This window comes from Saccopteryx bilineata, chromosome 3 (genome assembly GCF_036850765.1).
Source record: "Saccopteryx bilineata isolate mSacBil1 chromosome 3, mSacBil1_pri_phased_curated, whole genome shotgun sequence".
NCBI classification, from domain to species: domain Eukaryota; kingdom Metazoa; phylum Chordata; class Mammalia; order Chiroptera; family Emballonuridae; genus Saccopteryx; species Saccopteryx bilineata.
The window spans coordinates 17305302-17329418 of record NC_089492.1 but is presented as its reverse complement, the minus strand read 5'-3'; the positions used below and the strand labels follow the sequence as shown (position 1 = coordinate 17329418).

The 24117-nt window shown below is 41.1% G+C and overlaps 1 protein-coding gene across 1 annotated transcript in view; it reads right to left on the bottom strand.

The window, feature by feature from the left end:
• The window catches only part of TNFRSF11B (TNF receptor superfamily member 11b), a 28973-nt gene extending 5085 nt beyond the window's left edge, over positions 1–23888 (bottom strand). The window contains exons 1-3 of the mRNA XM_066264623.1: positions 23776–23888; positions 3940–4309; positions 476–667 (exon numbers count right to left, since the gene is read on the bottom strand). Of these exons, the coding sequence (XP_066120720.1) occupies positions 476–667; positions 3940–4309; positions 23776–23805 (592 nt within the window). The 5' untranslated portion in view covers positions 23806–23888. The remainder of the gene's footprint in view (positions 1–475; positions 668–3939; positions 4310–23775) is intronic.
• Positions 23889–24117: the final 229 nt, after the last annotated feature.

Here is a 24117-nt window from a genome sequence, read left to right as displayed (position 1 = left end):
AGAGCAATGCCCTGGATGGGCAGAGCATTGCCCCCTGGTGGGCGTGCTGGGTGGATCCCGGTCAGGCGCATGCGGGAGTCTGTCTGACTGCCTCCCCATTTCCAACCTCAGAAAAATACAAAAAAAAAAAAAAAAAAAAGCGATAAGAATGCATAACAAAAAGTTCTGCAATTTAGACTCTGCTTATTTGGTCTCGGACATAATCTTTGCACCACCCTTTTCTCCGTGGTAAGATTTGATTGAAGTGTGGAAGGGAGAAAGTCAAGGTTTAGAGCATAATCTAGGAGAGGATGAGGATTTTTTGAAAGGCTTTGAGGTGTAGCTTTAGCGAGGATGCACAGAGAAGAATCTTAGAATAGAAGAGCTGGTTAAAATTCAAGAAAGGGAAAACATGAGTTTGATTAAGATGATGGCCAGAGGGTCTTGTATTCAATTCAGAGTTGGCACGAGGGCTGATTTTCTGATTGGTAATTACCTATTCCACATCTGTGCGTCAATTCGTTGTTCTCGGAACATATGTTGTCATGGGTCGTGTTTCCTTTCTGCGTCAGAAGGAGACCGAGCGCAGTGCAATTTGTGTGTTTTCTACAGGGTGCCTTAGATGATGTCTCGTTTGAGAAGAACCCATCTGGACATCTTTTGCAAACTGTATTTTGCTCCGGGGTTCCTACAGAAAATACCAAACAATTTAGCACCTTCTTCTCAATATTTTCCGGAAGATAGCCTCTTAACACAGTTTCAGACTTTTCACTTTGTTTTAACTGCTATGTTGCTATGTTTTTACTATTCACATGGTACCAAACTTTAGGCATACTCATTTCTTACTTCATTAGAACAAAAACTTCAACAGGCAGCCCCTGAGGTGGTCTCTCTTCCTACTGATATAAACACAAGTTTGTTTTTCTGTTACCTACAAAAACACTTCCAAAATGGGAGAGGTAAGGGGAGGAAGGAGGCTGTTCATTAGTCCTGTGAGAGCTACAATATCAGTAGGTCTTGTTGTCCACCATATTCTTCACACAATTACCCTGGAAAATTGTCTAGACAGCTGTTGTGTAACTGCTGCGATAGCATTCTCTGAAATCAGTACCCACTGCATGCTGCTCCATTAAATTCCAATCCGTCCCTACCGAAGTTCTTTCCTTCCTGAATCCTAATTGTGAAGCAACTCATAAGGGTGCTAACCTTAAGAGGTAAAAATTTACAGCAATATAATAAACTCTTGAAGGTGGCAATAAAGTTGGCCCGCTGACTCGAAACCGTAATCCTGCAGTTCAGCTGCACAGTAAATGGAAGATGATATGCCATTTGCTTAAACTGTTGAGTTTTAAAAGAGTCTAGTTGTTAAAATTTCAGGGAAGGGTGACTGTAAGGGCATTTTATTTCATGGTGGAGGAAGACTAGACAGATTTGGAGAAATCCTTGGTAGGCAAACTTGAACCAGTGAATAACTAAAGACATAAGTACCTTCAAATCCCGGACTCTATTATTCACAGATAAATCATCTATTAGAGGTCATTTGCATATGAAAATACCTCCATCTAGTGTAAGCTAGTTGAACAGATTTAGACTTCAATATTCAAAGGTAGCTTTCACAGGCCAATTCTGGCTTCTGCAAGATAAGGAGTGCAAAGGGGACAGAGGAAAGCTACAGGAAGCTAATCAACGCCAGGTGCTTAAAAATTCAAACTTCCCACTGCATTGTATCAAATCCAGGGGGGGGGGGAGCACAAAATGGTTTGGTTCTAGTTTCATCCCTTGCATCTTCTAAAAGGATTAAGGATGCATTGACCAGTAAAACGATGAAGGGCAGGCAGAGAAAAAGAGGAGGTCGGAAACCATAGGCAGAAAGCCTTCTCATAGAAATGCCACCTCCAGAGTTGCAGTGACATCTTAGGAACTGACTTACGAAGAGGGCTATTTTTTTTTTTAGAGTACTTTCTTACTATAGTCCCCTTTTTAAATAATATCCAACTCCAGACCAAATTCCACAATGTCCTAAGCGAAGATATTTGGGTATTCTTTCATTGCTAATATTCTGGAATTAAGTGGACTTGGACATGTGGACCCAGGTCTTTTTCTAAAGATTTATCCATCTAAGTAAGTGATTTTGCCTTATACATATCAGTGGAAACAATAAAAAAGTATAGGCTGGCAGGCCAGATGTCAGATACCTCAGTCGTGAGAAGGAGTTCTGTTCTACAGCTGAGAATTTCACCATGCTAGCCATTAAGTCAAGACATAGAAAAGATAAAACTAACAGAATGAAGAAGATAAAATGTGGGGGCAATCTGACTTGAAAGCAATGACGAAAAGGCACGGTTATTAAATACTTCTGAGAATGACATTGCATCGTCATTCGTTCTCTTTGAGCTGGAAACCTGTTAATGCCCAGGAGGAACTCCGCTATGGATGTTTGGGGAGTGAAGTGAATAAACCCTTCTGTGCTGACACAGAATAAAATGTGGACCTTTCTTCCATTCCCTGGCTGCCAGCTCCCTTCGTTCTGCAAACAGATGTCCATGCTTCCCAGCTATTTCCATTATTTTTCAAAACTTTCTAACTTCCAAACTGCCTAGTCCCTTCATTAATTTTTCTACATATAAAACTAACTGAATTGAATGAAAATTATTTGTTTCTGTTGGATGGACTTCCCCCCACATTCAACCCCGACAACTTGGCTTAGCTTGCGTCCCAAAGTCTCATCCAATAAAAACTAGGAAGCGTCACCAATTTCTCCCTCAAATACTCATACTAGCGGTATTTTAAGGGACTCTTACTCAATTTGCACCTTCTGTGATTAATTTCACAAGATTCACAGTTTTTGAATACAGTTGCTTTGTATTTGTCCTCTAATAATTTAGACTCTTTCCATCACAGCTTCTGGAAGTTAACAGTTACAAATAATTAGCATCCTCGAAACCAGTGGTTGTCAACCAGGGGCAATTTTGCCAGCAGGGGACAATTGGTAATGTCGACACATTTTTAGGGGTTACCACTGGGGAAGGAGTGTCTAGTGACTAGAGACTACTTCACAATGCACAGGGCAGCTGCCCACAAAAGGAATTATCATGCCCAAAACATCAGTGGTGCAAAGGTCGAGAAACACTGCTTAAACTGAGTAATCAGAATCTGTACTGATTACTACTTCCACTGGAAAAGTAAGTGATTCACTCTTAATTTTCCCAAACTCTGAGACAATGCCAAAGCGTCATAAATGTGGTAGAAAAAAAAAATAGGGTTGCAGCTCGAAACAATTCCATGCACACTGGCCTTAACCTGTGCTGTTCAGAACTGAAAAGAGAGAAAGCACCGTATTTGTAGACAAGCAGGTCTGTGCTGTCTAAGATAAAGAGTGAGTTCATTGATGAGATACTGCTACGGTTTGTCCTCCCAGACGCTCAACTCCCATGCCAATGGGAGAACCAGCCTCATTTTTTATAATGAAATGCATTTCCCCTAGCCCTTCTCATTTTTTGCATAATTAATTATAACCGCTGATTGTTAGCACTCCAGATCCTCGTCACTATCAGCATTGTTACTCCCTTGGTAGCAATTAAGATATCTGATGTTTGTCAAGAAACGCCACAGTCTGAAGCTGTCCATGCTGAAGTGGAACACAGAGGTATCTATCAACCTTAAACAGCGCCACCAGAGTGTGTGTCCCTTTAAAAAAGCAATCCATCACGCATCTCATTAGAGAGCAATTGGCTGCATGTGAGATTCCTCACTAAATTGCCCTGGAGTGGCAGAGTATTCCGCTGAGAAATGTTCGTCTGGCAGCAATCCAGACACACAGCACATACCTCGCTGGGTCCCTTGCCTTCGCAATTTGATATCCTGCAATATCATCAGACAAAAGTGTTCCCCTAAACGTTCCCTACCTCTTGACTCCTCCATCCTAACTAAGTTTGCTGCCCGTTGGAAGCTCATACGTACCAGCTTGCAGCACTCCGAATCCTGGCGGGCAGCTCCTGTGCTTCAAGCAGAACTCCACCTCGAGGTAGCGCCCCTCTCTGCACTCGCACACACGGTCGTGGGTGCTGTTGCACTCCTGCTTGACGTACTGCATCTCCTTGCACGTGGAGCTGCAGTACAGACACTCGTCACTGGTGTGCCAGGTGTTGGTGTAGTAGTCGTTAGGACAAGGGGCACACAGGGTCTTCCGCCTTGCTGTGCAGTGTTGTTTTAAGTAGGTGCCGGGAGGACATTGGTCACATAGCAGCTTGCTAGAGCTTTCTGGGTCATAACGAAGGTACTTGGGAGGAAATGCTTCCTGGGTGGTCCATTTAATGGAGATGTCCAGGAACTAGAAGAACGGGAAATAGTGGCACGTCAGCATGGAAATAGGGGAGGTCCTCGATACAAAGCATTATCAGACTCAGAGTACTCCTGTAGGATCATTCTGCCTACTGAGCTGCATCACAAAGAAAATTCAGAGACCAGAATTCTTCCCTCTATTAGCTTAATCTCAAAGACCAAGATGGTGATAGTATAATACCTATATTAAGTGAATCCAGCTCATAGGTAACTGGAGTAGAAAACTCATCAGAATAGAAATGACTAGTTATGTGTACCACGAAATAACTCACATGCCCTCAAACACTTCATCTCCTGGGACTTCAGGATTATCTCTAGATGACGGAGTTGGATGAACTAGTGGCTCCCAGACTGGATATTATACTCCTTGATAAACACGTAGATTCCTGGGACCCACATCCCTAAACATTCTGATTCTACAGGCGTGGAATTGGGTTGGGGATTTAAGAACAACTCTTACGTTGATGTGTAGAGTCCATCCTCAAAAATTATTCTTTGGTGTATTCACTTGACAAAGGGTTATCAAGCCCTTAATATGGGCCAAGCTCTGTTCTGAGCCATTGGGAGACAGCAGTGAATAAAACAGGCAAGAAACCCTGCTCTTGTGTTTATAGTCCAACTGGGGGAGTGAGAAAATACACAGCTACAGATAAATTACATGTTAGAAGAAAAGTGTTTGAAAAATGAGCAAGTAAAAGAGATTGGAAACATGGAAGTGTGTGTGTGGGGGGGCAGACTGCAATATTTAAATGGGGAGGTCACACTAGCCATGGTTAGGACTAGGTTACATCTACCTTTTAGTTTACCCATTTGAAGACTTAATGATTCCAAACATACAGTGAAGAGGTGTAGAGGTGTATAGTTTGTGTAATTATATCAACAGTCATTCTGATCATTCATTCACTCATTCCACAGATATGCACTGAAAGCCTACCAGGAATGTACCAGAAACATGCTGGTGAGTAAGGCGTGATCTCAGTCCCCATAGAGCTTGCAATCCACTGGAAAGAGTCCTAGAATTTTAAGACTGATGTTTCCTTCAGAACATCACCTGAGCTAGTCTTGACTCTCACAAGTAAATGATGTCTAGAAAATTAAATGACCACCTCTTTTCAGGTGAACTGGGGGAAATCTCCAGGGAGCAGGCAGGGTTTCCTGGGCATCCATACACATGGCAGGAAGAGGTCTATGCAGCGAAAGGAAGAGGGTCTGGCAAGTGGGGTGCTGCCTGGGCGGGCTGTGCCACGAAGTGTTCCCTCTGGTGCTCCAGCTCTCCAAGGGTCTAGGGAGCCCTGGAACAGTTCTTCACACCAATTACGGGAAACCCACGCTCAGAAGAAACGGTGTTATTATTTGTGTGCAGGGGGTGGTTTGTTTGGTTTTTATTATTTGTTTTTGGGAAAGGAATCAACATTGACTATTTTCAGGTTTGGGGGAGGTGGCAAGCCAAACACAATAAATTTTCCAAACGCTCTTCTTGGCAGAGCTCAGCAAATTTTACAGAAGCCCCTTGACCTGGGAAAAGCAAGCCAAGCTCGGGCAACAGTACTCCCTTTGCAATTAGGAGTGACAAAGGGAAGGAGTGGCCTTTTTAAAACTAAGCATTTGGGCGTTTTGATCTGAATTCATCTCATTCACTTCTGACGGGAACACAAGCATCAGGGCTGACTGGACCTGATACGAGCTGATCAACCAAAAGAAAAGAACAAAAATCTCTCACGTAGGGCCATGGACCTTTCCATCCAGACAAAGTTTCCGAGTGCTGTGATGTTAAGGACTCCTGGCCAACAAAACACAGAATATGGCGTAAAATCGAGGCTGCTTTGGTGGTCTTTTCAAGACACCTTTATAACCTGAGGTTTTTCTGGGGGAAATGGTCTTAAACGTCCCTGTGGTTTCTTACTGGCTCAGTTGGAGTGGGTGGACATTAGAAGAAAGAAATTAACCAGAATTGGGTGAAAGTATTGGTTTGCTCTGAGTCTTTCAGAAATAGGTGGAATCTGTTCATTCAACGCACATTTATTGAGTACCCTCTGTATACCAGGCATTGTAGAGGAAATTAGCATGTGGCGGTACACAAAACATAGATATAGATGGTCCACGCCTTCAGGAGATCACAGTCTAGTGAGGAGGCAGACAAGAGAGGAGAAATGAATAATTACAAACAATGATCAGTGTTTCAGAAGAAACAAAGCCAGAAGAAATAATTGTGTTGTTTCTTGGTCACTTGAATGTATGATACTATGCTATGTCTTTCAAGTCTCCTTGTGTGGATTTGGCTCAAATATTTCTAAAACCCCCAACGCAAAGTTTCCTAGTGCCACTTGTAAAGACAAGGAAAGCGATGGGAAATGGTTTGTTCTCTTGCTGTTCACTTCTGAGGGGTCTGTTGCTTTCAAGATACCTGTCTTGCACGTCGCGCTAAGTGAGCCCCATCCCGGCAGGGCTAGCCGTCCTGGGACCGCCCCCAGCCCGACTTCTCATCTCTCCCCCTTCCCCTTTGCAGGGTGGCTCAACTCTACCCACTCACTCAGTGCTGACTCTCTTCTCCCTTACAAAGAAGTGATGAGGAGGGGTGGGAAGAACCCCAGATGGTGCCTGCGCTCCTCACTGGAAGGCGCCACCCCAATACAAGATCGGACCAAGCATACAGAATTGATTTGTGTTTCTCTAGGCAATGGGATATGACCCTGTTCATTTCCTGAAAGCATGCTTTGGAAATTTAGTTAGTATTTCTTCCAAATACAGGGAAGGTGAAGTGAAAGAATTCCAGAGAGCAAATATAAATAAGGTCGACTTAAAGATTAGAGAGCAATGGTATATTTAAGACAGTTTCTCTAAGGCCACTGCAAAGAATTAGCCTATATTTTTTTCATTTAGAAATTAGATTTAATGGGGTGACACTGGTCAATAAGAATATACAGGTTTCAGGTAAACATCTCTCTAGCATTAGAACTATTGATTGCTTTGTGTGCCCGTCACCCAAAGTCAAATCATTTTCTGTCACCGTATATTTGTCCCTCTTTACTCCCCTCCTCCCTACCTTTCTCCCTCTAGTACCCACTTCACTTTTATCTATGTCAATGAGTCTCATTTTCACTTATGTGTGAAATTTTATTGTTCTTAGATTTTTTCTGATTTACTTATTTTATCCAATCCTTTATCGAGGGACACTTTGGTTGTTTCCACATCTTGGCCACTGTGAATAATGCTGTGATGAACATGGGGGTACATGTGTCTTTGTGTACCAATATTTTCAAGTTTTGGGGTAGATACCCAGTAGAGGAATTGCTGGGCCATATGATAGCTCTATCCTTAATATTTTGAGAAACTGCCATACTGTCTTACATAGTGGCTGTCTTCCACAATTTCTCCAAGTCCACTGCATAGAATTATTTCATCTATTTTTAAAATAGGAAAGCCTCAAGGAATGGCAGGCTTGTTTTCAGTGAGTTCCACTGGGCCTCTGTGTTTTATTTGAAAATTTTCCACTTTGGTAAAAAGACAGAACTCTGTGTGGCCAAGCTGGATGTTTAGGCCTCAATCTCTGGTTAGCCCCAATTCCCACATAAAGTTCCTGGACCCAGTGACTGTATGGAGGACGGGCAAGATTAGTAGGGCTCTTCATCAGTCCCCTCTCTTACCTTCTTTTGCATTTCCTGGAAATGCAATGACAAAGATGCCATAAAAAGACAGATCATCTTAATGCTGGTTTTATCTCCTTTGTCAGCTGATAATATTTAAAATCCAATAATAATACAGGTTCAAAAAATGTTTCTGGGTCAATTGCATAACCACTGAGGAACATCTGCAAAAGCTAGGACCCAGGCATAGCGGGGTCTGCAGAAGTATAGAGTAGTTTTGGCAGAAGAGGCCACTCTGGTTTTGGTGTTTTATGCTTGATTTTAAAAGAAACAATTCAATGGAATTTTCTCTCCACTTTCCCTCTCTTCCCCCTCCCATTCCCTATCCGTCTGTCCTTCGATGTAGACCACGTGTATTTGATGGGAATGAGTGTCCTCCAACCTGGTGCTTCCCACCAGACGGGGAGTCTTTCTGAGGCCCTCATGCCTCTTCTCTCGAAAGGACAGTTGAGGCTCCACCTCAACTGAAGAATTAAAAAAATTTTCTATTTCAAATCCAGTGCCTTTCCTCATCTATCAAATGTCATCAGATGATGGTTGTGTGTGAAGGTAGTGTGTGGGTTGGATTCGTTGTTCTCTAAAGCTTTTTCTAGCTCCACCATTGTCATAATCTGCGGTTTGACTGAGCTGAATTAGCCAGTGACCTTGGAAACAAATGTCTTGCTCTAAACCGCTTCCTCCTTACTTGTTTACTGCTTTCTTTGTGAAACCCCTTTTTTCCGGCAGAACTCTCTTGACCCTCTCCCCTTCTCAGATTCACCCATGGCTTCCATTTCCTCTGGAAAACTAAGCAATGTACCAGCACCTTGAAGTCTCAGCCCTGCCTTCTCCTCTGGAGGCCGTGCCAGCCCGCATCGGCCCTCCCCCGTGGAGTTGCATGCTTAACAAGTCAGTTGTATGTTTGACGCTGAGCCTGCTGACACTCGTGATATACTACGGGTGTCTATCTGCATGTGCCGTAATGTGACTATTATTAGGTAACTAATTAACTAGTATGTAAATCAATCAACATGGGTGTGAAAAGGAATGATTATTTTTTGTATCTAAAGTAAATAGAATGCTCTGGGGATGACTCCATAAGGATGAGCTACAAAAAGAAAAAAGAAAAGAATAAAACCTGCCATAACCTGACTGGTGGTGGCGTACTGAATGGAGAGCCTCGACCTAGACGCTTAGGTCCCAGGTTCAAAACCTCCAGGTTGCTGGCTTGCACATAGACTCACCAGCTTGAGTGCCCCAAGTCGCTGGCTTGAGCAAGGAGTCACTGGCTCGGATGGACCGCCCCCCTCCAGTCACATAGGAGAAGCAATCAATGAACAACTAAAGTGCCACAACTATGAGTCGATGCTTCTCATCTCTTTCCCTTCTTGTCTCTCTCACAAAATAAATAAATAAATAAATAAATAAATAAATAAATAAATAGATAGATAAATAAATAAATAAATACCGTGCCATAAACTTGAGGCCATTTCTCAGATGACAAGTAACTTGACTACAGCATTGCACTGGTGCATGCCTCTTCCTAAAGGACCAGAGGAGAATACACTTCCTCCAGCCAGTTTATTTTTGCCTTACGCAACGCAGCCAATCCCGTACTACTGGGCTTGCCCTCTGATATGCAGAACCACGAGTGACCCAGTGGGTTTCCATTTATGGAAAATTCATTAAAAGGAGCCCACGCAAAGCTTGAAATAACTACTTGGTTTGGGAGTTCCTTTTGTTATCCCTCGTCATGATCTTTGCCGCAGAAAACTATTTGAGGACGATCCAGAGTTTAGTAAACTTCTGGTCAGTTTGGAAACCATGCCATTTTATAGTTCATCTTGGCCAAGGAAGGAGACATTCAGGATATATATCATGGTGAGTTTCCTAAAGAGCTCTTGGAGTATGAACTATAGAGCTTATTTAAAAAAAAATTTTTTTTTAAATAAAACACCCTTCTTCCAATATTTTTTTTTTTTATCAAAGCCTGCTACAGAATAGAATGGAACATTTTAAATGAGGTTAATGAGATAAAGCAATGTTTGCTGTAAGTAGCCTTGGGCTACATCAAAAGGGCTCTATTCACTCACTCATTCATTCTTTCACTCTTCATTCATTTGATAAATATGCACTGAGTGCCTAAAAAACAAACCAAAAAAAACCCTTTTATTCCTAAAGAGGTTAATTTATTTGATGTTCTATCATCTTACAGTGCAGTAGCTCCCTTGCATTTTCCTCCATTCCTTAAGTAACTTATTTATTCATTCATTCAGCAAACACTTATTGAAACAATTACTATGCTCTGGAAATACTGCTAAGCAATGCAGCTGAATAAGTTCATGTTCCTGTTTCACAGGCACATTCATCTAGAAGCCCTGCCTGATGTAAAATACGCATAAATCACTGCAAAACAATTGGCTGCAGAAGAAAGGAGAAAGAGAATGAAGGGGGAAAAAGCAGAGAAATGGTTCAGAAAGGAAGAAGGGCTGAAGATAAGACACAAGTAACGGAGGAGCAGAGGGAACAGATAGATCTGTTGTTGGCGGACCCCATGGGGAGGGGGGGCAGAAGGAGCAATTGAAGAACACGCTCATGAGTTCTAGCCATTAGGTATATGATGTTGCAGTTAACTAGTGACAGAGGAAGGAAGAGACACGAATGGAGAAAGACAATAAACTTACTTTGGAACATTCTCTATCCATGCGACACAAATGAATATGTGAACTGGGAATCCAGGACAAAAATGCAGCTAAGGGCCTGACCTGTGGTGGCGCAATGGATAAAGCGTCGACCTGGAAATGCTGAGGTCGCCGGTTCGAAACCCTGGGCTTGCCTGGTCAAGGCACATATGGGAGTTGATGCTTCCAGCTCCTCCCCTGTCTCTCTCTGTCTCTCTCTCTCTCCCTGTCTCTCCTCTCTAAAATGAATAAATAAAATAAAATAAATGCAGCTAAGGACACAACTTTCAGGGCTATAAGCACATAAATGACTCTAGAAACAAAGAGATCAGATGGCATTACCCAAGGATATTGTATACAAGCAAAATGTTAATCCTTGGGATTTACAAACATTTGCAAGATGGGCTAAAACAGAAAAGGTTAAAAAAAAAGTAGGAATGTCACAGAGAGTTTCAAGAATGCCAAAGGGATAATGAATAATCTAAAAAAGTGAACAGCATGGCAATTAATTAGATCAATGTGAACTGACAAAAGCACTTTCAGCTCAGAGGCTGCGTTTAGAACAGGGGTCCCCAAACTACTGCCCGTGGGCTGCATGCGGTCCCCAGAGGCCGTTTATCCAGCCCCGCTGCACTTCCCGAAGGGGCACCTCTTTCATTGGTGGTCAGTGAGAGGAGCATAGTTCCCATTGAAATACTGGTCAGTTTGTTGATTTAAATTTACTTGTTCTTTATTTTAAATATTGTATTCCTGTTTTGTTTTTTTACTTTAAAATAAGATATGTGAGGTGTGCATAGGGATTTGTTCATAGGTTTTTTTATAGTCTGGCCCTCCAATGGTCTGAAGGATAGTGAACTGGCCCCCTATGTAAAAAGTTTGGGGACCCCTGATTTAGAATATGCACCCCAGGGTTCCAAACCCAGTTAGACCACCAGGTCAGTAACCCTGGGCCACTATCCTACCTCTAAGTGAGAATAATCCTTATTTTACCTCTCCTTGTACAGCTGTTATATTTTAGATGAATAAAGGGACACAAGTAAACTTGATAAAGAATAAAGTCCTGGATAGAAGTATGAGGCATTATTATATATGCTCATTACACAGGATGTGAAAAATGGAAGACATTGAATCAGACTCATCTCTGGAAATATTTTTAAGTTTCTCATCCAGTAAGAAGTAACACACCTAAGATGTGCCTTAAGTTGATTATCTACCCTGTTCTTAACTGTCTCCAGTAAAAGCATCTCTAATGTGTTTTTAAAATCGGTGTTCGTGTCTTCCCAACTGCTATCATTTTCTTGGTCTTGGTCAAATGTTTCATGGCAGTTTCATGGGTTCCCTCAGACCGCCCTGATAGAAAAGGATTTGTCTTCACACTCCTTAAATGCTTAGCATAGTGTCTTATAGGTAGCAAGTGTTCAAGATAGCTAATTTAATTTTATTCAGTTCAACAGGTATAGCGAATGAGTATCTACAATGTATAATTAGAATTACTGATGACTGTACAGACACAGATAAATATCCACCTGTAAAGAATGAATTTGCAAGGACTAGCACAAAATCTGCAATTTTCTCATCTGTGAAACTATCGTGCTGACAATTTGCCTAAAGGAAGATTTTTTTTCCAAGCATCTTTCATTTTTGCAAGAACTGTACCATTTGTATTTAGCTTCGATTCTAAAGGTGAAAGTGGGAAGGAAAAAAAAGCAGGTTGTTCATTTGAGAGGTTTATCTGCTGCTGCCAGTTCCCTACCTGAGGGTCTATCACTGCTTAATAATTTTCACAACAGCCAGCTATCTGGCTGAGGATTATGTCTGTAGGTAGGAAGGAAGAGCAGATGAATTAAATCCGTCCGTCTACTTGGGACGGATTGGCTGCCAACAACTTTTGCTGGGCAGACGGGAAAGAAAACACAAGCAATTATGATTTATTAGCTGAATCCCTGGGCCAAATGCTACATTATTTTGCTTCCCTTGGGGCTGAAGAACTGTCTCCAAGTAAAACTTAACTTTAAATGAGATTTTTTTTTTTTTTTTTTTTGGTTCCCTTTAGACTTTCCTTTAGTTGTTCGAAGGTTTGTAAATTAATTAACAGTAGCTTGTTTCTTTTTGGAATCAACCAGAACCGTCAGGACAGCTTTGTTTATGATGCTTTCAGTGCTTCAGAAGAGTGCTTCAGACAATTAACTTTTGACAGATTAATGAATAAAGGCGGGGGGATCTTTGGAGGGGGGGAAAGAATGTATAATGCAGGTAAACACTTAAAACTTTCCAAGGAAGGTAGTATGTAGAAATATCACATATTTGGCTCCCAGATCTTAATATGTCTTCTCTTGAACTTCTGTTAGTCACCAGATTTAAGATATAAATAACATCAATCTAAAAACTTCAACGCAGCAGCAGGGCTGGCCGCAAGTTTCCTTATAGTTATGTAGATTCGGGGCCCCTTGATCAGCACAAGGGCAGAACTGCTACACTTTTCCATCTCTGGTCCCTGGAATTAGGGGCTCAGAACTGGCCAGACATTTAGTACATTGATAGTTTTAGAACATCAATTTTAAAATTCTATTTTTAGTGCTGTGGTGTTTTCCTTTGAAGATGGCACCTGGCTCTTATCATCTTCTGAATGAACCTCTTCTGGTTGCTAATGACCTGTATTGAAACCCAGTCCATATATGGTCAAGGGCAGCTGGAGAAAGTTAGCAAAGAAAACCCATGGCAGTTATGAAGTGGCAGAGAAACTGGAGGTAGAAAAGCGATAAAACAGCATCTGATTGAAACACATAGACATTTGCTGTGTGGCTGCAATGTGGAAACACCATACTAGAAGCCCTATGTCATACAGTGAATAATAGCTTTGTATATTATAATATTATTATACAGTAGGCTCTATACATGCCCTTCCTTCACCTGCTATTATCATCCATCCCCTCCAACCATCTCTGAGGAGATAGGATTATCTCCATTTTATAGGTGAAGAAACTGATTCTCAGAGAGGTTGAATGATGTGGCAAAGGCCACAAGGCCAGGACACATTTCAGCTGGACTTCAAATCCATTCTTGTTTGAATCTAAGCCTTTAACTAACTCTTCCTTCTGGGGCCTACAGTCTGATGAAGAAGATAGGCATATAAATGATAAAATACAACACCATGTAAAATTCAGTAAGCTCTACCTTTTATCTGTGTCTGTCTATCTATCTATCTATCTATCTATCTATCTATCTATCTATCTATCATCTATCTATCTATCTATCATCTATCTATCATGAACAGAAAAAGGGGCTATGTAATAAACCTGACATGCTTAGTGACCAAAAGCAACCACACACAGTGATCTAATCGTAAATTCCTAACTGGGCAAGTCATGGTGGGTAGCCACCTCCCAGGGGCCTAGCTTGTTTAGCAAAGTTCGATCTTGACCTCGAGGGAGCCCTGCCCATTGTTCTTATGCACCGAGGATAACACACCTTTGAATGCGGAGTAACTTTCTTTTCTAGATCGCTGAAAGGCACAACTGCAGGCACCAGAGCGTGAGACCACAGAACCCTTTTCCTGTTCCCACATACCATCCTGAGGGCTGTAAAGTTCACTGTTACCTGTCCTGGACCCACCAAAGTAAAAGAAGTGTGTGCTTCTGCATTCGGCTTTTTGTGCGCTCCCAGAGATTTCCCTGCTTTGCTTTCTTCCACCTCCTTAATCTCCCACCGTTGGATTTCATGTACCTTTCCTTAGGTTTTCTCCTGTGGTTCTAAATGCACCAGAGGGACTGCAAAACTGTCATTCTCCAGAGCATTGTCTCAATCCATTGACATCTTGCTTCTGGGCATGTCCTCAAAATTTTGGCTCAGATAAACTCTTATAAAACTTTTCTATAGGTTGAATATTCTTTGGTTGACTCACTCTATCTATCTATCTATCTATCTATCTATCTATCTATCTATCTATCCATCCATCCTGGTAAATAAATTTTTCTCCTTTCCTGTCTTGAAATACAGATAGTTCACAGCCTCTCAGAAAGGTGTCCTGTGAGACTGAGCAATTAGCTGCACTAGACACGAGCAGCAGCTTCTCAGTGATGCAGGCCCTTGAGCTAGCTCTCCATCCTTCTCGGCCGGGGCTCTCGGCCGGGGCTCTCGGCCTGGCTCTCCTTTCGCTCACTCTTGCAGCCCTAGACTCGCACTTTCTAATAAAGCACTAAAGCAGAAGTGTTGGCCTCCTGCTCGCCTAAGGAATCTATCTGGGTTTAGACCTCATGGTCAATCAAGAGGCCCAGGCATTTTGTTTCAAAACAAACAAAAACAGCCATGGCGACCCCCTGGAGCTGAAGGAGAGAAAGCAGATGAAAACGACATTGGCAGCCCTGTGCCCATGGACCTGGCCCGCCTGAGTCCCATCCTGGGGCGTTCTTAATCCCATCAGAGAGGAGAACTCCAGGGTGAAGGCACCGCAGGGGTTTAGCTCTGATGTCTGGGGTTTTTTCACTGAACTCAGGAACTACAGCTAAGCTCCTTTGAGGCAGGAATAAAACTTCTCAGCGAGGTAACCAACCTTAGAAGAAAATTACTCAGTTTTCTCATCTGTAAAATAGAGTCTTATCTCTGCATGGCAGGATTTTTGTGAAAATCACGTGAATCATGCTGTGTGACTGTCATATATTCTAAGTACTGTGTCTTTCTGTTTAATGCCTCCTCCTCAGGGATCAGCTTAAGTGGGTAGGCGCTGCCCTGACGTAAGAGGGAGGTGAGCAAACTTCTGCGACAGAGGGTCAGTTGGAAGCAATGGAAAGAAAAAAATGTGATCTCTGTTTGCTTACTGTCACGGAATAATAGGGAGTTTGATTTAGAGTCTCCTGTAAAGCATCTGTTCACCTCATTTTTAAACCCAGCTAAGCTTTTAAGTAATCTCAGTTCCCAAAATTGTGAATTTTCAGCATCAAAAGAGGTTCTTGCACAAGGGTCTTGCTAACAATGCCTTTCTTTGATGGAAAGGAAGTTCCAACTGATAATCTAAAACCATAGATTTTAGTTGTTGATGATTTTTAGAGCTCTCTGCTGTTACTGCTCCTCAGTGATCAGAGAGATGACAGGGGTTTGGCGACTGTATTAGTCAAGACTGGCTGGGTTTTACGCTGCACTAACAACTCCAAAATCCCAAGGGCTTAAAAATTTACAAAGGTTTACTTCTCACTCAATACTGTGTGCCTAATGGGTCCACTGAAGGTTGTTAGCATTGTCTTTTGTCTTGGAACTAATATATGGAACATGGGTGGCTGGCTGTGAAGGAGGGAAAGAGGAAAATAATATTGGAAGTCATATGTTGGCAATGAAGGGTTCTAATACAGAGGTGACCTTGCCTGACCAGGCAGTGGCGCAGTGGATAGAGTCAGACTGGGACAAGGAAGACTCAGATTTGAAACCCCAAGATCACTGGCTTGAGCAAGAGGTCACTTGGTCTGCTGTAGCCCCCTGGTCAAGGCACATATGAGAAAGCAATCACTGAACAACTAAGGTGCTGCAATGAAGAGTTGATGCTTCTCATCTCTCTCCCTTCATGTCTGTCTGTCCCTCTCTCTGTCTCTGTCAAAATTGGCCAGAACTATTCATACCACCCCACACCCCTTCCCCACCAGAGGGAGGCTACAATCTTACCAAGTTTCTGGAAGGGAGGAGAAATGAGAACAATTTACAAACAGCATTAACAACTCCACCGTCGCTCAATAAACATCATTTATGCTTTTTAGTTGACCTTTATTTTAACATAATCTAGTTGATTTTTTTTTCTTTTCATTGGATATTAAAAGAAGAAACAAAAGACAAAAAGTGTGGGAGACTGGGTTTCTATCATCAGCCAGGTGGAGTATTAAAGTGTAGTATTTAATGGTCATGCCAACATACTCACTATCATGCTAATTCCACCTGAAGGTTTGACATTTATTCTAAAGAGAAGTATGCAGTTGTTAAGGACTTCCTTGTGAATACAAATTCAAAAAAAATTCTGCTCAATGTGAATCAGGAGACTGCTAGTGACCCTAATCACACCTCTTCAGTAAGTCCTGAGGGTGTCTTGGACTTAACTTTTAACTAAATAGAATATAAAAAAATATTCACATTAATGACTTCTATACATACTAGCTAAAGAAAACAAGGACTTGTTTCAGAATGGGAAAATAGTTTTTGGTTTAAAAGAATAATCTCTGATCCTAAAACAAGCCCTACTACTTAAAAGTAGGTGACATTTCAAAAGCTTCCTCCTCTTGTGATCTCATTGACTGAAACGGAATTTCTTATACACGAAACCAACTCGGCAGAAGAAACTTTGACAACTGCAACAAAACAGATTTTTTAAAAACACATTCCTTTAGGAATAAGTAGGTTTGATTTAAAGTATGTTTTCTAAAATTTTAATATTAATACCAAATGAATATTTAAGCATTTAAATATAAATAGTTATTTAAGTGCTTATTATCTAAATAAGTCCATTTGATTTTTGCATGTTTGGAAGATTAAATAACGTACAGTATAATCAATCTTTTTGTAAATTCCTTTCTTTCAATGACAGAACTTACAAACGAAAAAGCCTTCCACTTACACCTGGCCCCACACCCCTATTTTAGAGATGAATAAGCCAACATCCAAAGAAATGGAGTCAGCCAGCCTCAGGATCTAAAACAAAAGTGAGATATTTCTTGCTTCCTGTCTGCTGTCATAGAGGTCTTATTGTTGGTAAGTCCCACAGTTGAATTCTTAAATTACTTTTACTTTTACTTTTTTTTTTTTTTGGTGGTGGGTGGGGGTAATGGCGATTAATGGTAGGGGAAACTTTCTAAGTGATAGGGTCTTGATATCCATATTTTTTTAAGAATAAAAGAAATGGTTTTATTGAACAAAATAACATTACCATGTGGCAAGGGATCTGAGGTTTTTGGATGAAAGACCAGAGAAGAAAATTGAATTTACCAAAGGCAGTCACAAAGCTGAGATGAATTGCTGTCTTGCTTTAAATCTAAATTCATCCTGACACCTCTTTTTCTATTTTAGAGTTGATTATTTAAGAGGCACTTATAGAAAATGCTTCCACGGTACAGACTAAATCGGAGTAAAAATCCTAAAGCTTTCTTTTTTTATTTTTATAGAAGATGCTTCGAGGAAATTAAACAATGTGTTCACAGTATTAAAACTATAATTTTAGAGAAAGTTGTTTTTTTTTTTAATCACAAGAGGTAATAAATCAAGCTCATTAGGAGCACATTACTTTTTTAAGAAGAGCCTCAGGAATGACGTCACATTTTCTTCTGCATCCTAGCCATTCATGGTCAGACTGAATCAAGTGGTTCTGTGAAATTGGGGTGACAAAAATCTACCCACCACCTGGGAAGTTATGTCACCTTGTCATTGGGAAAAACCGTTCTGGCGCATTTGTAGACCATTCTGGCCTTTGAAACATTAACTTAGAGAGGCCAGGTCCATGTGAGAGGGAGCAGGTACCGCGTAGCTTCTTACCTAATGTGTTGTAACCCTATTCTTATCCCTTACAACTGTCTAAAAGAATTCTTTTTTTAGACATTCTATGCTAGTTACCCCCAAAATATTCTGTGGCAGTGAGTTCCAAAAACTAATTACATGTCACATAAAAATACTGTCCTTGTATCTATTTCCAGTTGGCCATACCTCACTCTTCTTCTACTTGCACAGATAGTTTACAGATGTTGCTAGGATTTCCGATCCACTGGTTCCTGCTATTGTGGGTTGCTCAGTTTTATTTTGATTTTTTTTTTCTTTTCTAAACAGGACTGCTATTATTGTTCATATTTGCATTTTGTTTACCAAATGATCGTTATCAGCAGTGCGTGCTGGCCCTGCTCCCTCTTCTCCTCGCTTGCCATGTGAAAGCATCCGTCCCCCTTTGGCTCTAAAAACCCGCTCTACACTGTTAACCTAGATTTTTTATCTACAGCTCAGGCTTCTACCGGGCTCCACATTTTTTTGAATCCAAATGCCTACTTGCTATCTCCATGGGCACATTTTTACAAACATTTAAAATGTATCAAAATGAGAAATGAACACTTGATGCCGGAATCAACCAATCAACCAGATGGGAAGGTCAGAACGCTGAGCTTGGGCAGCGCCTCCAAGGGTCAATATTTAAATCTAGTTCTTGGGTGCTTTTGTTTATTTGTTTTATTGTTTTTTGTTTTTGTTTTGTTTTGCTTGCTTAAGAATGGGCCTTCATGAACTTCATGGCAAAAATGTACAAAAGAATATTTCAATATTGGTCAGGTAGGTAGGGTGTTGTTATATTTATATCTTGCATAAGATCAAAGCCAACACTAGAATGTTGGGTCTCTGGCAGGAAGCTAAATTCTGTTGGAACATTCATGAAAACTTCCTGAAGATTATACAGCACACTAGCAAATCTCGCCATTGCTCCTTTGACTCACCAAACACATCTAGTGGCAGGCACTGGGGAGGCCTGAGGGAGGGGGTTAAAAATATGAAGAAGATGGAAATCTGTGTTTGCAAAGAGCTCATATTTTGTTTGCTACAGGAGTGGTGCTCTCCCCTGGAAGTTTTGGAAATTTGTGGCGGATTTCTGTTTGGAAGGCCGTGTTCTGCCAGGTGTCCTGAATGATCAAGAATAAGCCCACATCCCATCCACTTTCAAATGTCCTGTGACAATTGATTCAAGTGATCTAAGTAGTAAACCTATTTAGCAGTATCTGAGCCTAGGTTCTCATTCCATTTTATATAAACACTAAGTGGTTTTTGCATACTTTTTATACATATTGAATTTTTTAAGAATTCAACAACATAAAATTTGATAGGCAGTTGTGCTTTGTTTTGTTGCACACTCGAGCACAACCCGTTCACCATTTCAGAAAATCATAGCATGAAAGTCGACGCTGATCATAGCTTTGACCCCAGTGAGGCTCATGCGCTCCAATCTTTGTTCCTAATGGTCTGTTCATGACGACTGTACATCAAGCTGCCCACGTATCACTGTGTCGTTGTATCTTCTAGTGAAGCTCATTTTATTATAAGTTACTTTCCTCTCATTATAGGATAGTTCTGTTGGTGTATTGACTTTTAAAAACTATGTTTATCAGTGAAATATATGTACTCTGAAGTTCATTTAAGGAGAACACGGGAGTTGCTACAAAGGGTTTACTTTAAAAGTGCTTGGAAGAAGTCTGATATGATTGAGAACTACAGCCCTGTTAGGTAAAACATACAAATTCATGGATCATCTGGCATCTCTGTTCTAAAGTAACAACATAAGGGACAGCCAAGCATCCTTAGTCAAGGCCTTGAATAATGCAAACATAAATATTTATGAGATTTTTTTTTCCCCCAATCTTCTTACCAGATCTCTTTTTTTGGCTACAAAGGAGAAACTCAAGCTAAAGGAAATGCTGTTGGCTAATGAGATGCTAATGGTAATAATGCTTTTCACAGAAAGCTTTCAGAAAAGGGAACATGAAAGCAGGGGGCTGAGGTGTGCTTCAAGCAAAAGCCAGGAGACAAAGTCAGCGACTAGTAGAGCGGGAACAGCCGAGAGTGCTCCGTGTCCCTTTGATAGACTCTGCCCTCGCTCCCTTCTAGACCTAAGTGGATAAAACATCTGGCACGGACAGCCTTCTTCCCAACCAATGGAATCTGACAACTGTGGTTTAAGCCTAAGAAGTAAAATTAAAGGCCACATTGAAATTAGGAATTGTGCTGAAGGTTGCTAAGCAACAGAGGCCAGGAAGGTTGCTAGGGACAGGGATCAGGGCTGTTTTGGACTGAGTATATGTCAGATTCTCCTAGAAACTTTACAGTGATCATTCTCTTAAAATAAATAAATAAACAAACAAATCAGCTAGAGAAATTCACACACTCAACCACAGGGTGGGGTTTGGGGGACCAGTGTCAACAACAAGACAACCAAAAATCTAAGGAAGTATTATCTTGAAGGAGGATGAACAGATCAGGCACTTATTCCGAGAAAAACCATCTGGTGTCCCCTATCCTTTCTCCTGCCTTCCCTATGTCCCATTGTCATAACATTAATTCAGAGCTTAGCATTGAGAAGGCCAGTGGATGGTTCTGGCACTTAGGATGGAAAGTTTCAGCTACCGGTTAAAATCTAAGCCAAGCCAGGATGTTCCCAGTGGTCGCTGGGCAACCGTGAAAGAAATGACGTGGTGATGTGACTACCTCACCTTGCAGAGAGGTTCTCTGCTTAATTCCATTAGTGAGCACTCCAGAAAGCCCAGAACCATGGCATTAACCTCACTGATTGCCTACCAGCAGACCCTCTGCTCTCCCAAGAGTCTAGAACTCTTTCTGCTTTGCCACAGAATTTATTTCTCCCACTTCTTAGGTTTCAGGACACCTCAATTTTACCTCCACCAATGAAACATTCTACTCCTCCTTCAAGGTAGCAGTTAGTGGCCCTTTCTCCCTGCTCAGAACATCATCAACACTTCCTATATATAACTTACTTGGCTCTAGATCATCCTGCAGTTATCTGTGAGCATAATGCTAGAAGTGGGGATTAATGTCCAGCTGGAACTTTATGTGGTCATCTAGCATGTGTGCATATCAATATCTCCATTTTATAAAAGAGAACACTAAAGTTCAAAAGGAGATGTAACTTGCTACCTTAATTTATCAAGTAAGTGGGCCTATCGGTGTTTGATTTGGGTCCACCTGATGACCACTGCCCTGTGGCTTCCCTATAAGGTCCTAGAGAACAGGATCTGTTATATATCCCAGTTACCCAGCACTTCCCCATATGTTACTCTCATTATCTGTACAATTACTTGTCTGATATCTGCATCTCCATTAGGCTGTGAGACCCATGGGCATGGTGCCTATCCTGTTTTCTCCCCTGTCCCCAGTGCCCAGGGGCATGCCCAGGACAAAGTATTAAGTATCTATGATGCTTCCAGTTTCTAGAACTGCATCCGGTATTTAAAAAGGGATATTTGGGAATCTTTATGTGTAAGTACAAAGCACCAATTTCCAATCATATATAAAATAAAGTCAATCTCAGAAACTACCAAAAGAGAAAGGGAAACCTTTCCTATTTAAAGTATTTACTATGTTTAAGACACAATTTTCTCTCTTGATAATGCCATTATCAATAATTATTATTATCCACATACATATCTATCTTTGTATTCAGACCACATAACAAAACACTTGTCTACTTATTATTTAGAAACACATTAGATTCATATATCGTTTAGTAGAAATTCAGAAATTTAAGTCATTATGTATATTATCAATTAAATCTTTGACAGAATAGGCCTGACCCGTGGTGGCGCAGTAGATAAAGCGTCGACCTGAAAATGCTGAGGTCGCCAGTTCGAAACTCTGGGCTTGCCTGGTCAAGGCACATATGGGAGTTGATGCTTCCAGCTCATCTCTCCTCTCTCTCTCCTCTCTCTCTCTTTCTCTCTCTCTCTCCATCTCCTTTCTAAAATGAATAAATAAAAAAAAATTAAAAAAAATAAAAGAAAATCAATTTAAAAAAATAAATAAATAAAACCCTGAGCTTGCCCAGTCAACGCACATATGGGAGTTGATGCTTATTGCTCCTCCCCCACCCTCCCTCTTTCTCTACTCTCTAAAATAAATGAAAAAAGAAAAAACAATCTTTGACAGACTACTAAAGGCTAGGAAGAATAAAAGTATCTCTATATTAATAGCAGGATTACTTATACTAGCCAAAAAGTAGAAAGATTAAATCAATTGTGGTGTGCCCACATAATGGAATATTATGCAGCAACAAAAATGGATGAACTACTGTACACCCAAAAATGGAGATGATCTCAGAATAAAACTTTAAGTGAAATTAGCCAGACACACACACAAAAGTGCATAAAGGCCATTTATATAAAGTTCAAATATAAGCAAAACTCATCTACGGTGTTAGAGGTCAGAATACTGATTATTCTGTCCATGAACATAGTAACAGGGAGAAAGCCTAGGAAGCTTCTGGGGTGATCTTATAGTGTTGCATGATCTGGGAGCTAGCTCACAGGTGTTCACTTTAAAAAAATTTCATTAAGCATTACAATTTGTGTAATTCTCTATGTTTATTATATTTTAAAAAACGTTTACTTTGACAAAGTTCTCTTTAGTATCCATATTGGTGGATACTATACAAATATATGTATATGGCAATAGATAAAATTAGCATGTTTATATGTGGACTCCTAACCAACTTACCTTTTCTTTAGTGACTTTGCTATATATTTGTTTGTTTGCTTGCTTGTTTGTTTATGTTTGTGTAGCCCCAAAACTAATAGGAATACTCTCTAACCTTCCATTATGAGTTAGATGTTGAAATTCAAGCATTTATTTTAACACATTCAAAACAATGTATAGCTGAAAAATAGGTTTCCCATCCTTTTGTGAATATCTGATTCATATCTCAATCTAATCCTCACTTTAGTGACATAAAGGAAAGAAGCCACTGGTCATAGGATATTCTTCAAATCTTATTAACTTAACTGGTCAAATATCTAAATTAAAAAATAAAAGAAACTAAACCAAGTCACAGAGATAATAAAATGTTAAATTTCAGTTAAGAAGTGTGTGTGTGTGTGTGTGTGTGTGTGTGAGAGAGAGAGAGAGAGAGAGAGAGATCTTTTGTGCCAATTATCTAAAATTTCCCATAACATTTGCTTAAGTGAAGAATGAGCCTCATACTGTGTTTATCATATAACTGTCTCCAAAGTTTATTCTAATAGTTTTAAAAAGACTGATATCTCCCACCTTGCTCTGATTCTAAGGGACTACTTTATTTTAATCATAATAATGTCTAAGTTAACTAAGCAAAGATGGTTAATTATCTGAGATGAAGAAAAGCAGTAAATGGATAAAAATCATTCGAACATGGAAGGTCTAGAGCTCCTCTCTCTTCTTCATAAACCCAGCAGGAACTTTCTGGGTTTAAAGGGACCCCTGAGAAGCAAGTTCAGTTGAAAGAAGTCTCCCTTTCCAAACTGACTCCAACTCTCTCCTGGGAGAGGGGGCCGGTTGAGCTTCGTCCCCATTCATTGCCTCGGGGAGGTCCGGAGGCCGGGAGGCAGGCAAGGCAGGCGGCCTCCCCAGGTGGCCGGGGCGCCAGCCGCCGCTGTTCCTGGGCAGGGACTTACCACGAGCGCGCAGCACAGCAGCTTGATCATTGTGGTCCCCGGGAAACCTCAGGCGCTCAGAGGCGGCGGCGGCGGCAGCGGCGGGGCGAGCGCTCCGGTGCGTCTCTGCAGCCCGCGCAGTCATCACGTTATATATAGTGTAGCAACAGGAAGTATTGGCTTGGCTTTGATCATTCATCCTCTATCTGGACCAAACTTTGCACCTTTTTTTAGGAACTTAGCGCAGGAGCGGTGGGGGCGAGGGGAAGAGGAGGATACGGGTATGAAAGCTCCCGGATTAACGCTTTCAGAGCTGGCGGAAAGAATCCCCTGCAGGGAACGGCCGTGGGGGGTGGGCCGGGG